Source organism: Planococcus citri, chromosome 3 (genome assembly GCF_950023065.1).
Source record: "Planococcus citri chromosome 3, ihPlaCitr1.1, whole genome shotgun sequence".
Lineage (NCBI taxonomy): Eukaryota > Metazoa > Arthropoda > Insecta > Hemiptera > Pseudococcidae > Planococcus > Planococcus citri.
Genome location: NC_088679.1, coordinates 70,417,433 through 70,431,458, shown reverse-complemented (window position 1 = coordinate 70,431,458; position 14,026 = coordinate 70,417,433). Strand labels below are relative to the sequence as shown.

At 34.4% G+C, this 14,026-nt stretch overlaps 2 protein-coding genes across 2 annotated transcripts; both read left to right on the top strand.

Annotated features, from left to right (window-relative positions):
* The first annotated feature begins 1,222 nt into the window (after positions 1-1,222).
* On the top strand, positions 1,223-6,095 carry LOC135838738 (uncharacterized MFS-type transporter C09D4.1-like). The gene is made up of 7 exons (XM_065354487.1): positions 1,223-1,686; positions 4,106-4,330; positions 4,427-4,565; positions 4,674-4,876; positions 4,999-5,102; positions 5,186-5,296; positions 5,364-6,095. The coding sequence occupies exons 1-7, from the start codon at positions 1,447-1,449 to the stop codon at positions 5,680-5,682; spliced, it is 1,341 nt and encodes a 446-aa protein (XP_065210559.1). The 5' UTR covers positions 1,223-1,446; the 3' UTR covers positions 5,683-6,095.
* A 52-nt stretch (positions 6,096-6,147) lies between these two features.
* Positions 6,148-13,807, top strand: LOC135838737 (uncharacterized MFS-type transporter C09D4.1-like). The gene is made up of 7 exons (XM_065354486.1): positions 6,148-6,521; positions 12,132-12,356; positions 12,438-12,576; positions 12,665-12,867; positions 12,943-13,052; positions 13,136-13,246; positions 13,325-13,807. Exons 1-7 carry the CDS (start codon positions 6,282-6,284, stop codon positions 13,659-13,661), a joined length of 1,365 nt encoding a protein of 454 aa, XP_065210558.1. The 5' UTR covers positions 6,148-6,281; the 3' UTR covers positions 13,662-13,807.
* Positions 13,808-14,026: the final 219 nt, after the last annotated feature.

The following is a 14,026-nucleotide window of genomic DNA, read 5'->3' as shown; positions in this document are numbered from 1 at the left end:
TGAAACACACGGCACACGTGGCCTGGTGGGTAAATACAAATAGAGGTACCTCTACCAATACCACCAGGTACACTGGTTCTGGTCTGGGTCTTGGGGAGAATAGCGTTATTCTTATCTCATTGCAAACGTGTGAGGCCAGCCAATGCTATGCACCTTGAACTTTTAACACGTTACAATAGTCTATAGATCTATTCGCGTGTACGATTTTCTACGTAGGATAATTAATTTTACACACGCCCTATGAACATTTTCCAAATTCTTTATGCCTCACTAACGTGTGCAAGTGAACAAATAGTTTTCTTCTCGTCGTGCTAAAATTGGGGATTTTGAAAAAAATGACTTTGTTTAAAATTATTTTTACCCTTCTCATTTCTGCCTCTGGAAAATTTGAGCTTTGGTGATTATCGAGTCAAAATCAACCTCCCCCCCCCCCCCATTCTCCACGCAAGTAACTGAATCTGCAGCCAAACTGAAACCAAACTGGGTACCAAATTTGAAAAAACTTCGCTGATATATGGCTCCGACTGAGGTCTGTTCGACTCGCGGTGGTAGGTATGAATATGAAAGGAAAAATACCTACTAAGGACATGCCCTGAAAAATTGATAAAAGTCAACTTCAGAGACCATGAAACGAATTTTGAACATGGTAATTTCCGATAAGTTCACAGTGCGTTATAGGTTGTTATCAGAGTTGGATTGTAGAATGTAGAATGTAAAATATAATGTAGAATATAATGTAGAATATGTAAAGTAGAATATAATTGTAGAATATGTAGAATGTAGAATATGTAGAATATGTAGATAACGTTTCTGATTGGTTGTTTTTTTCTATTCATTCTCAATTTTTTGTATGAAAGTGAAAAAAGCAAAGAAATTCAATCTTCCTCGCCAATTTTTTTCCAGATCTAATGAGATGGCAACGTAGACCAAACTTGAAAATTATTTTAAAAATTTTCTGGTTGGCTTCAGAGTAGGTCTAGGTACCTATTTTTTAAAAAAATTAAATTTCAAGATAGGTAATAAAAAATTAAATCAAGTTTTCAATTTTTGATTCCGAACCCAATCCTCTTATCATTTTATTTTATCAAACACACAACATACTAATTATGACCATTTGCAGACAAAATATCTCAAAAATTCGCCATATTTGAAAACTAGCCAATCAAATGCTGTTATGCTAAAAACGAAAATAGGAAATCAACACATTCAAAAAATAATATGTCTGCATAAATAGATATGTATGTACTTATCTATATAACGTCACAATTCGATAAAACGCAATGCCAAAGAACTCGACTCGAAATGCTTGACAACACACAAAATTAATCGTGAAAAAATTTCGTCAAATGTTGACGTGTGTTTCAAGTGTAGAATGCGAGTAAATACATTACACGAATCACAGTGACAAAGTAGCCGTATTCAAAATAAAAACAAATCTTGGACAAAATGATAGAAAAACCGAAAATTGAATACAAATTATACACGAGGAGATGGTTCAATATGGCGCTATTCGTGATGTACACCATAAATGCGGGAGCCCAATGGTTACAATTTTCCATAATCGACAATTTAGTACAGAAATACTACGAAGGAATAACGCCTGAAAGTATCGAATGGACCACTATGAGCTCGATGTTGGCTTACGTTCCCTTTACGTTTCCTTCTCTTTATTTATTGGACAAACTGGTAAGTTGATGAATTTTTACAGTAAGTATATAAACTTGGCTTCGAATTGAAAATGAGCCCAAACTAAGCCAAGAAAAATAATTTCTCAAATGTGTTGCCGAACGACCCCTTCTTTTGAAAAATTTTGGGAATCATTCTTGAAAAATCTTGGGATTTTTTGCCATCATGGGTAACATAGGAAAGGAAATTTCGAGCTCTTTTTAATGAACTTGAAAAAAGTGCCTAATACCAACTTTTGAAGTTTTGGACTAAAATTTCAAAATAAACATAAATTTATTAATTTTTTTTTCAAAGTCAGGAATGAAACCTTTTTTAGAAATAACAAGCAAAATTAATTATTAGGTACATACCTATTGATCTTCAGATTTATCATTTGACAGTACTCGATACTCGCTCGATTGAAAACCATGACCTATATTTTTTTTAAAGAAATAATACCCAAAAAGCAAGGGAATTCACGAAGTTGTGTAGAATATTTTTCTAGGATTTTTTTTGGAAATGACCTACTAATGTTGTTCAAGTTGAATAATTTTTTTTAAATTTTGAAAAAAAAGAAGAAAATTTTCAAAAACAGAGAAAAATTCTTGAATTTTCCTGACATTAAATTTTTTTGGAGGAGGGGGAGAGATTTCTCAAGATCTTGGGGCAGTCTTGAGGATGCATGAAAAATCTTGCAATCCCAAGATGAATCTTGGCGGTTAAAATACCACCAAAAGCACTGAAAATGAAACCAGAAATTTTGAGTGCAAAATTTAAAAAACTGATGAACTATGACGTAAAATTGAAAACCGAAAAGGAAAATTTCGGATATTAAATTGACCCTTTAAAAAGAAAACATGAAACTTGAAAAATTAGATCAGAATAAACTAAAAATCAAAAACGCAATCAAAGGTTGAAATTTGAAATTAAAAACTGAAAATAAAGTCAAAAAATTCAATAAAAAAATCAAAAATCAAAAATTGAAACAAAAACTCTAGAATCAAAATCAAAACGTGAAAATGGAAGTGAAAATGATTTTCACCACTTAAGAAAAATTCTGAAAAAATAGACTAAAAATTCAATTTCTAAAAATGATAAAATCAATATTAAAAACTGAATTGAAATCCAAAATTGATGAATGGGTACTTAATTTTGAGAATATCTGATCGATTTTTGGTACAATTACGTTAATTTTTGGCCAAAATTGAAAGTACGTACCTAGAGCTGATAAATCAAAAAAAAATCAAAAACCAAAAACCAAGTTGAAAACTAAAAATAAAATCAAAAACTGAAAATAAAATAACTAAAAATTGTAAGGATTGAATTAAAAACTGAAAATTAAAAAATCAAACAGTTGGAGTAAAATTGCAAATTTTGAAAATTCAAGTACCAGGTACCCAGAATCAAAAATTAAAAATGAAATTCAAAACTGAAAATGAAATTGAAAATAGAAAGTAAAACTGGAAAATGAAAGTAAAATCAACTATTTTGAAAATGAAATGAAATTGAAAATTCTCAAAAACAGATTAAAAATTGAAAACGAAATTTAAAAAATGAAAGTAAAACCAAAATGAAATTAAAAACTAGAAATGAAATTGAAAATTCTAAAAATTAGATTAAAAACTAAAAATGAAAATGTACCTACTTAAAATTCTGAACGTTCGTTGTATCCAATAGGTACGGAAAATAACCCTGAAAACTAAAAGTTAACCTGACAAATCTAAAATCGAAATCAAAAACTGAAAATAAAATCGAAAAATGAAAGTAAACCCTAAAGTTCTGAAAATCATACCAAAAATTTCAAAAATTAAATAATAGACTGATAATCGAACTAAAAATTTGATTAAAAACTGAAAATAAAAATTCTGAAGATTGGATTAAAAACTAAAAATGAAATTGAAAAATGAAAATGGATTGAAAAATGAAAATGGATTGAAAAATGAAAATGGATTGAAAATTCTGAAAATAAACATGAGAAATTGAAGTAAACCTGACAATTCTGAAACCAAAATTGAAACCTGAAAATAAAATCGAAAAATGAAAGTAGGTAAATTCAAAAGTTTTGAAAATCAGCACCGCAAACTCTAAAAATAAAATTAAAAACTGAAAATCAAACTAAAAATTTGATTAAAAATTGAAAATAAAATCGAAAAATGGAAACAAACCTCGAAATCCTGAAAATCAGCTGCAATAAACCACGAAATATAGATTCCAAATTTCAAGTACGAGTACATATCAATTTTCAGTTATTTTATTTCCCAAATTTCTTTTTAAAACACATACAATTTTTTCAACCCAAGTGCCCGGCAAATTAACACCCATTACCATACAGAACCTAAAAATGATGAAATTTCGGCACCTTTTTTGTCCTTTACTCAGTTTAAGACAAAAAAACACGAGTATAAAGAGAAAAAAACTATTCAAACTGTTCACTGTTCAGGGAGTACGGACCACGATGATAATCGGCATAACTGGTTTCACCATTGGAACATGGATCAAAGTATTTTCCGTCCATCGTGAATCCTTCTATTTAGTACTAACAGGAACAGCTGTACAAGCTGGATTTCAAGTTCTGACATTCGCATTGTCAGCTCGTTTCACCGCTATTTGGTTCGGAGCTCATGAAATATCCACAGCCGGAGCTTTATGCTTATTTGGAGATCAGGTAGACAAAATACCTACAAGTCGTTCGAATTTTGAGTTACCTACTACTGCTGGCAGCCATTTCAGAATATCTTACCTAGCTATCGAATGTTTACAGTTGGGTGTAGCTATATCTAGTTTTATTCCGAAGATTTTGGTCAAAGATGATTCGATCGAAGTTATCCGAAATGGGTTACAAAAAATGCACTGGTTACATGCTGGTGTTTCTACAGCTGTTCTCGTTTTGATAGTTTCGTGTAAGCGTTCGAGATATACTTTGTATTACACATACATATTATATGTACTTAAAATAAGTTATTTTGATCAGCAGTGCTAATAGGTAAACCTTTACTAAACATTTCTAGTTTTCAAAGCACAGCCTAAATCTCCTCCTAGCGCAGCTCAAGCTAGTCAACGACAAACTGAAAGAAAGCACGTTTATCAAGCCGTCAAATCCATCGTGAAGAAGCCATCGTTCATCCTCATCTCTTTATCGTACGGATTAAACCTTGGATTAATCAATGCAGTAATTTCGCTTTTAAATCGAAATATATCAATTAATTTCCCGGTGAGTTCGCCATATAATGATCTAAAGAGATTTTAGAGAACAATTATCATTGATGCTCAGATAAGAACGAGTAATGTATAAAGTTCTTTTCTGCTAAACTCAAATATTAACTCGCTTTTCAGGAAAGAACTCTAGATGCTGGATACATAGGAACTTTAATACTATTCAGCGGAATGATTTCATCTTTGTTTTTTGGAAAAATTATAGATAAAACTCGTAAATTCAAGTAAGCTACTTCCATTACCTTCCTTATGATAATCTGCTCATTACACAGCTGAGTTATCCATGAACTTATATACTAAAATCTAGAGAATCCGCAGTGTTGCTAACTTCAGGATCAGCCATTGCATTTATGGCCTTTACATGGGCTCTAGAATCTGATAACATAATCTATGTTTACGTTGCATCTTTTTTCATCGGGTAAGAAACATCGATCTACCAGAAATTGTCACATTTTAATTTTAATAATCGATAAATTGTGACCTAGATCCTTCACCTTGAGTTACTACGGGACCGGGTTTCAAATGGCCATAGAGGTCACTTTTCCTATATCTGAAGAGATATCAGCGGCGACTTCATTTCTTATCACAGAATTCCTGAGTTTTGTCATAACCTCCTCTTACGGATACTTGATAGGGAAATATAGTAGCCTGCCATCGAACGTAGTTTTGATAGTATTATTTTTTCTCGCTGCATTGTGCGCCTATTTGGTGCCTTCTGACTTGAGAAGACAGCAAGTTGAAGAGTCGGCTCGAGAGAAGACCAGAGAAAAAGAAATGGCAGATCTGATATCGAATAAAATTTAGAATTAAGTACCTATACTTGCCTATACTTAAATATACTCTAGTTAATACTCGGGGAAAAATAAAAACTTGACATAAGATAGTTTCAGACATAGGTGACATATTCCAGATTATTTTAGGTACTTGCAAATTTTTAGAAAATAATGTCTACATTATATTTTTCGTCAAGAGTTGAACTTTGGTTCCGAACTAAACTGACCGCGAGATGTTCAAATTTAATGCACGAGTTGAGTCAACACAAACAATCAAATAAAAAAGTGTACTTCTTTACGATATGAAAATTCATTCACAAAAGATAGCTACGTCATTTATCTATTTGTTTGTTTAATTAATTACCTATTTACGCACTCGTGCTAGGTACGTAGTACGTACCAAGCACCTATTAATCTATTTAGATCCCAAATTATGAGATAAAATAATTATGTAAGTACATTCCAAGAATAATAAACTCAACTAGATTACGAGTAGGTACAATACATATTCTACAACTTGTAAAATCTGTATGCCAAAACTTTTTTTTAAAATGCCGTCGAGTGTTGACTTATCAAGTTCTCAAAGTGTTAGAATTCATAAACAGTGAAAAAGTGAGAGAAAAAATCAGCATGAACGAAGAACTACCAACGGAATATAAACTATACAAGAGAAGATGGTTCATCATGGCGCTGTTCATGATGTATACCATTAATGCAGGAGCTCAAATATTACAATTCTCCATAATTAACCATTTAGTCTCAAAATACTACGAAGGAATCACGCCTACGCAAATTGACTGGACAGTGACCAGCCCCATGCTGGCTTATATCATTTTCATTTTCCCTTCGCTTTATTTATTGGATAAAGTGGTAAGTAAGTCAATTAGATTATTCAATGTGAAAAACAGTACCTTTTGTTCTGCGATGAGCCAAGAAAGCAAACCGATGTACAATCTGAGTTATTATTGCATAAAAATTATCATCATTGTGTGTTCAAAACTCTTGGAATGGGATCAAAAAGTCAACGAGAGACCTTTATCCAAACATGAGTTTCCAAACTTCCATAATCGACTGATTGACCTCTCAAGAGGCACTAGAATAAGTCACTAACTACAGGCCAATATCATCAATTCCGATCCCTGCAAAACTATACTTGTATATCCTAAAATTTAAAATCTTATTTCGTCAAACCAGCATGGATTTGTTGAAAGTAGGTCAGCCAACACAACACAAATCTAATCAACTTTGTTGAGTTTTGTCTGAGCTCCCTTTATGGTGGTGGTCAAGTGGATGCATGTATACCAATTTTTAAAAAAGTGTTTGATAGTGTCAACCATAAAATCCTAATACAAAAACTAGGTAGACTTGGTTTGTTTCACAATTTCTGTAATTTGTGTTGGTCTTATCTTAATGGAAGGGTGCTATATGTGTCTTTTAAAAGCAAAATATCCAGGATATACCCCTGTCCATCTTGCGTCCCTCAGGGTTCAAACTTGGGTCCAGTGTTCTTTCTCTTAATTGTAAATGACCTCCCATCTGTGATGAAAAATTCAGTGATCCTGTATAGGAAAAGAAAAACTCACTCCTTATTTTTCAAGCTTTTATTGCAAAGATCTTTTCAAAAAGTACAACTTTTCATCATCAGGCAAGAGCACTTAATAAACTAATAAGGTGCACCGGGGGAAGTCAGAACGTTTTTTCACAATTTTAATTTTGATCAGCTGTTACTCTCGTACTAATGAACCAATGTAGCTGAAATTTGGTATGTAGGTTCCCATAAGGGTTCTTAACCTATGGTAAAAATTTCAGCGCGATTGTCACAGTAGCTTTTGCACAATCGAATAAAATGCAACTTGTTCTGACTTACCCCGCTTTGGGGTAAGTCAGAAAATCTACAAAATTAATTGGCGATATTAGGATTTGACCCTGATCAATGCGCAATATGTCGAATAATATGTTTTCGAGGTCGTAGAATCCGAATCTGGAGTTATTTTTTTGTAGGAGTGGGGGGTGAGGCGTGGGGAGAGGGAAAATTTCAAAATTTTCCTACATTATCATGTGATATGTCGAGTAATATGTTTTCGAGGTCGTAGAAACCGAATCTGGAGTTATTTTTTTTGTAGGGGTGGGAGGTGAGTCAAGAGGAGAGGAAAAATTTCAAATTTTGCCTATAATATTGTGTAACATGTTGATTGATATGTGTTTAAGGTCGCAGAATTCAAATCTTGAGCTAGTTTTTAGGGTTGAGTGCTATTCAAGTATCACCATTTGGGGAGAGGGGGGTTGTGGCCTACTGTGCCCCGTGGAAGTTGGAACAGTAATGAAATGAGCTAACTAATGATTATTTGAAATACCTTCCGCTCAAAAACACGGATGTGTATGAAAATGGCGATTTGTAGAAATCTCCCCCTCCTGCCTATTATGGCATTTTGGCTGTCATTGTGGCAACTTCAGAAAAACAATTCATCTGACAATTTATTGTAGAGTACAAAAATGTATTTGTAAAAAATTGAAAAACTCATGTAAGGAGAAAAAATAATCATCTTCTAAGAAAACAAAGAACACATGATATTGCCTGATTGTATAGCATTTTTTTTTCAAAACATGTTCTGAATTCTGATTTTACATAAAAAACTGTCAACTTTGAACATCAGTGGTATAAGAAAACATTGAGATAAATAAAAACCAAATTTGGAATTTTTTACTTTCCTCATTCTACCAAAAAACCAACTCCAGATTCGAACTCTACAACCTCAAAAACATCAATCGACGTATTACACCATATAAGCAAAATTTGAAATCCCCCACCCATACGAACCTACGACTCACCTTTCACCTTCACCACAAAAAATGACTCCGGATTCAAATTCTACGACCTCGGAAACATATATAGGTATGTATTATTCGACATATTACACAATAATGTAGGAAACATTTGAAATATTCCCTCTCCCCACGCCTCACCCCCCCACTCCTACAAAAAAGAACTCTAAATTCGGATTCTACGACCTTGAAAACATATTATTCGACATATTACACAATAATGTGTGAAAAATTTGAAATTTTCTCCTCCCCACGCCTCACCCCCCACTCCTACAAAAAAAATAACTGCAGATTCGGATTCTACGACCTCGAAAACATATCAATCGACATATTACACAATAATGTAGGAAAAATTTGGAATTGCCCCCTCCCCACACCTCACCCCCCCCCCACTCCTACAAAAAAAAATAACTCCAGATTCGGATTCTACGACCTCGAAAACATATCATTCTACGTATTACACATCGATGAAGTCCAATCCTAATTATCAATTTTCACTTTTCTGACTTACCCCATAGCACCTATTTAGGGGGTAAGTCAGAAAAAGCGATATAAATAATGAATAATTGAAAATTTAAAAAAATTGAATACTTGGGGTTTTACATTATTGTTTTAGGAATACTTTCACTTATAATACCACTTTTACTGATCATTTCTTCTGAGGTAAAAAGCAGTTTGAAAAACACTGGTTACAATTTGAAATCAAATTCAAAACAGCAACTAAAAAAGAACCAATCAAAAGCCTGTAAAATGAAACTGGGTCGCGAAATTTTTTATGCTGTGATGAAGTAGGGGTAGTACCCTCAAGTTACCCCTGGGTAGCGCTTCGGCAGATATAAGCCTCTAAGAGCTAGAGCAGTTTTTCTGACTTACCCCGAATTCGGACTTCCCCCGGTGGGAGTTGGTGAGTTGATTCCCAAAATGAAAAAACTGTCCGAATTGATTCCCACCTTTTCTTTTGACATGTCCGAATTGATTCCCACCTTTTCTTTACACATGTACGAGTTGATTCCCACCTTTTCTTTTCACATGTACGAATTGATTCCCACATTGCTGGGATGGGAGGAATAGAAATCGGAATTCAGTTTGGAATGGAAACTTTCACAGGAATTGGTCGTCCGATTGATGGTTGCTGCAAAGTGAGCCCAAAGTGCTGGCGGGAATTGAGATGATGCTGAGATGTAGTTGTCGTAAACATAAATGTCTCAAATTCAGACATCTTATCATCGTTCGTTTTCTGTTTATGAATCTCAGTTACGTTTTTGAAACATTCAGCCACATCTTCAGGTGGGAGAAATGCGAATACTGAATGGGAGAAATGCGAATACTGAATGAGAGAATGCTGAATGAAAAGTGAATGAGAAAACTGAATAAAAGTATTGCTGCGCCATTCGGAGATAAGAGTTATCTAGTTTGAAATTGATTCATACATTGTCGATGGATACGTATTTGTTCATGTAATAAAGTGCAATTGCACAGCAGATAAATAGGTATAAATACCTATATGCGTACTTCAGGACAAGCCCTGACATGAAATGTAATCAATTCATTCATACGCAATAAAAAAGTACATGGGAATTAATTCGTACACTCGGAAATAAAATGTGGGAATCAACTCGTACATGTGAAAAGAAAAGGTGGGAATCAATTCGTACATGTCAAAAGAAAAGATGGGAATCAATTCGGACACCTTCATTTCAAAAAAAATCAAACGGGAATCAACTCACCTACAGCCCCCCCGGTGCACCTTACAATAAAGTATACATCTTAAAGTAAAGGTTGGGTGTGGTTATTCCTTTTGAGTGTGTCAGTTTCCCTGTGTTGTGATTAGTCTTAAAACTTGGGTGTGGTCACTACCAGGATGGGTGTGTCTGTTTGTTGGAGTGTGTATGTGACTGGTTCCGTGTAGGCATTTGAGCAGGTCAATGTCCAAAAGTCCCAAGTCATCATTGAGGAGTTTTTCTCTATTGTTTTTGTGCATAGCTATTGCTTCCCTATATGGTAGTTCAGATATTCTAGTAACTGGTTTTTCTAGGGTCAAGTTGAGTTCAGTTATTGTGTGTCCAGTTGCTGTAATGTGGTCTCCTATTGCTGATTTTCCTTCAATACAATGCAAAGATATATAAGAAATTTCAAAATATAAAGGATAGCCAAGAACTTCAAACAGATTTGGATAGGTTTGTGGAATAGAGTATTGTAAACATCGACCTTTTATTCCCTATCTGGACAGCGATTCCAATCGGAATTCAAGCAAATATCTGATGCAAACCTCCCAAATCGAGTTTGTAAAGAATGCCTCTGCACATTGCGCGAACTCGTCTCTTACCTTACCCTACTTACCGCACGTATGATCCTAATCCATCATGATCGCGTGTGGAAGGAGATAACCACCTTCCACACGCAATTATGATCGTACGCTTGGTAAGTGGGGTAAGGTAAGAGACGAGTTCGCGCAATCTGCAGAGGCATTCTTTACAAACTCGATTTGGGAGGTTTGCATCAAAATGAACCCTTCGAATCGCGGTCCAGATGAGGAGAATAAAAGGTCGATGATTGTAAACAAACTGCCCCTGGACATTTCTAAATGTGCAACAGTTACATTTACTTGAAAAAAAAAGTTTTCCAGGATGTGCATACCATTACCATAAAGCTGAATCCGCGTATGTCCATCAAAAAAAGTACGATTTTACACATCACTGATAAGGTTCAGATTTGCTTGGAAGGGTTTGTTGAGTCCTGATTGAACATCGGTTACCTTCGTGCATCTTCTGTGGTGCACTTTCATTGCATCCAGATGCAAATTTTTCAATTTGGGGCAACCCAGAGTCTTATCAGTGAAGCAAAAAGATGTATTTTGTTTTGATGGACATACACAGATTCCACTTTGAGGTAATGATACACAGTCAGTGCGGAAGAACTTTGTCGCTTAACAACAGTTCAGGACCTGGGTGCAAATCTTGATGTGGGGTTTATCATCAAGTATCATGTCAATACTGTGTTAGTCAGGGCAAGAAGGATGGCGTATTTTGAGGTCAGAAATTCTGTGCACTTCAGGAGGATAAGTACACTAATAATTTTATATTTATCATTCATAACATCAATCCTTGAGTTTGGAATACTAGTCCAGCTCCCTCATACCAAAAAATTTATAAAAGAACTTGAAAATACTAGTATTCAAAGCAGATTTCTAAAATACTTATATTTGAAGACTTTTGAACATTATCCTCATGACTTAAGTAACACAAAAAGCACTTTTAGAAGGATTTAAAATCTACTTATTAGAGGAAAGAAGAGAAATAATTGCACTAATGTTCCTAGTATACATAATAATGTTATCCATTGTAATATAAAAATAATGAAAATGACAGTAACCTTATGGGAAAAAATTTCTAGGCCCCAAAAATCAATTCTAGACAAAAAAAAATATTCTCCCTGAGCAATAATTTCTATGTACCTACATCTAGGATGAAAGTGTCTCCTATGAATAACATCATGAGCATCTCCGATGATTTTCTCTGTAGATGTGCAGATGTCGATGTCAAGATTTTCAAAACTATTTTCATATTATGTATTATGTAATATAATATAGATTACCAACAATTTCTTATCTATCTTGCACACATTATTCGACTATTGTAAATCACTCGACTTGTTCAGGGAGTAAGAAACACGATGATAATTGGTGCAGCCGGCATCACAACTGGAACCTGGATCAAAGCATTCTCCGTACATCCTGATTCATTTTACCTGGCACTAACTGGACATTTCTGCCAAGCAATATTTCAAGTTATGACATTCTCATTGTCAGCTCGTTTCACGGCAATTTGGTTCGGAGCTCATGAAATATCCACAGCTGGAGCTTTAGGATTGTTTGGAGATCAGGTAAAGTGTGGAATTGTGGACTGTAGACGAAGCAATACGAATTACGAGCCACTGAAGTTGTATAGTTTTACGTTTTTTCAGTTAGGTTCAGCTTTATCGTGTATACTTCCAACAATTATAGTTAGAGATGGTTCCCCCGAAGAAATCGGAAACGGACTGCAGAGACTGCACTGGTACCATTGTGGTATTTCCACAGTTATCTTCTTATTGATGGTGTTATGTAAGCTTTAGATTCCTCATTCGTTCTCAAAGTATCAAGCACATCGCATGATTAATTCACGATCGTCTGCTGAACTAAACCTTTCCAGTTTTCAAATCAGCTCCTAAGTCTCCACCGAGTGCGGCTCAAGAAAAACAACGACAATCTAAAAGAGAGAACGTTTATCGAGCTGCTAAATACATCCTGAAGAAACGATCGTTTCTGCTCATATCTTTATCGTATGGATTATGCCTCGGATCATTTGGTGCAATTGTGTCTCTTTTGAACCAAACCGTACTGATGAATTTTCCGGTAAGCCAAAGCATGATTCATGAATTAGCAGGTGCTGGTTCTTCAATGTCAACTTGAATAGAATTGTTTTTCCAGGAAAGAAAGCAAAATGCAGATGCTGGTAGTATAGGATTTGTAATAATGCTCAGTGGAATGTTTTCTTCCCTGGTATTTGGAAAAATTATTGATAAAACGCGTAAATTCAAGTAGGTTTAACGACTCCAGTTTATGGTACTTTACTTAGCGTTTACATCAATTTACTCACACCATACTCATCTAACTCTTTTAGAGAATCTGCGGTATTGCTGACAATAGGATCGACAATTGCATTTACATTCTTTACATGGGCTCTAAAGTCTGGTAACATAATCTACGTTTACATTGCAGCATTTTTCATCGGGTAAAAAACATTATCCTTGCATTACCGCTTAGCTGTAGGTACGTAAGTATTTTCAACGCTCATTAAATTGTGACACAGGTCCTTCGTTCTGAGTTATTACGCGACTGGATTTCAAATGGTTATCGAGGTCACTTTTCCAGTATCCGAAGAGATATCCTCGGCGGTTTTATTTCTAATCGTACAAATTCCTGGTTATACATTAACTTCTTTATATGGACCAGCGATCAGAACATTTGGTGACTTGCCTTCGAATATAGCTTTAATAGCGACGTTTTCAACCAGTGCATTGTGCGCTATCTTGGTACCTTCGAATTTGAAAAGACAGCAAGTTGAAAAATCTGCGCAGGAGAAGATTCAAGGAAGAGAAATGACAGATTTGATATCGAATAATAAAAATTCCAACGAAGCGATCTAATAACTTGATGAGTAATTGTTTCAAATGACAACGAGTTTTAGAAAATCTCGAAGAAAATTCATAAAATATCGAGGGAAGTTTTTCACTCTATACTCTTATTCAATGCATTTATAATACTTACTCGAATAATACTTCGTATATTTCTACACGATTTCTATTGCCTGTTTTTTATCATTCCAACGCACTCTTCAATTGAATCGACTGTAAATGAGTATAGGATGCACATTTTGATAGAATTTTCACCAGGTTTTGGTAATTTTCCAAGATTTAAAATTTTTCAGTTTTTTTTTCAGATATATATTTTTATAAGTTTCAGCCCAACATTTCATCACTTGGAACCTATTCTATATGTAATTGATCAACTA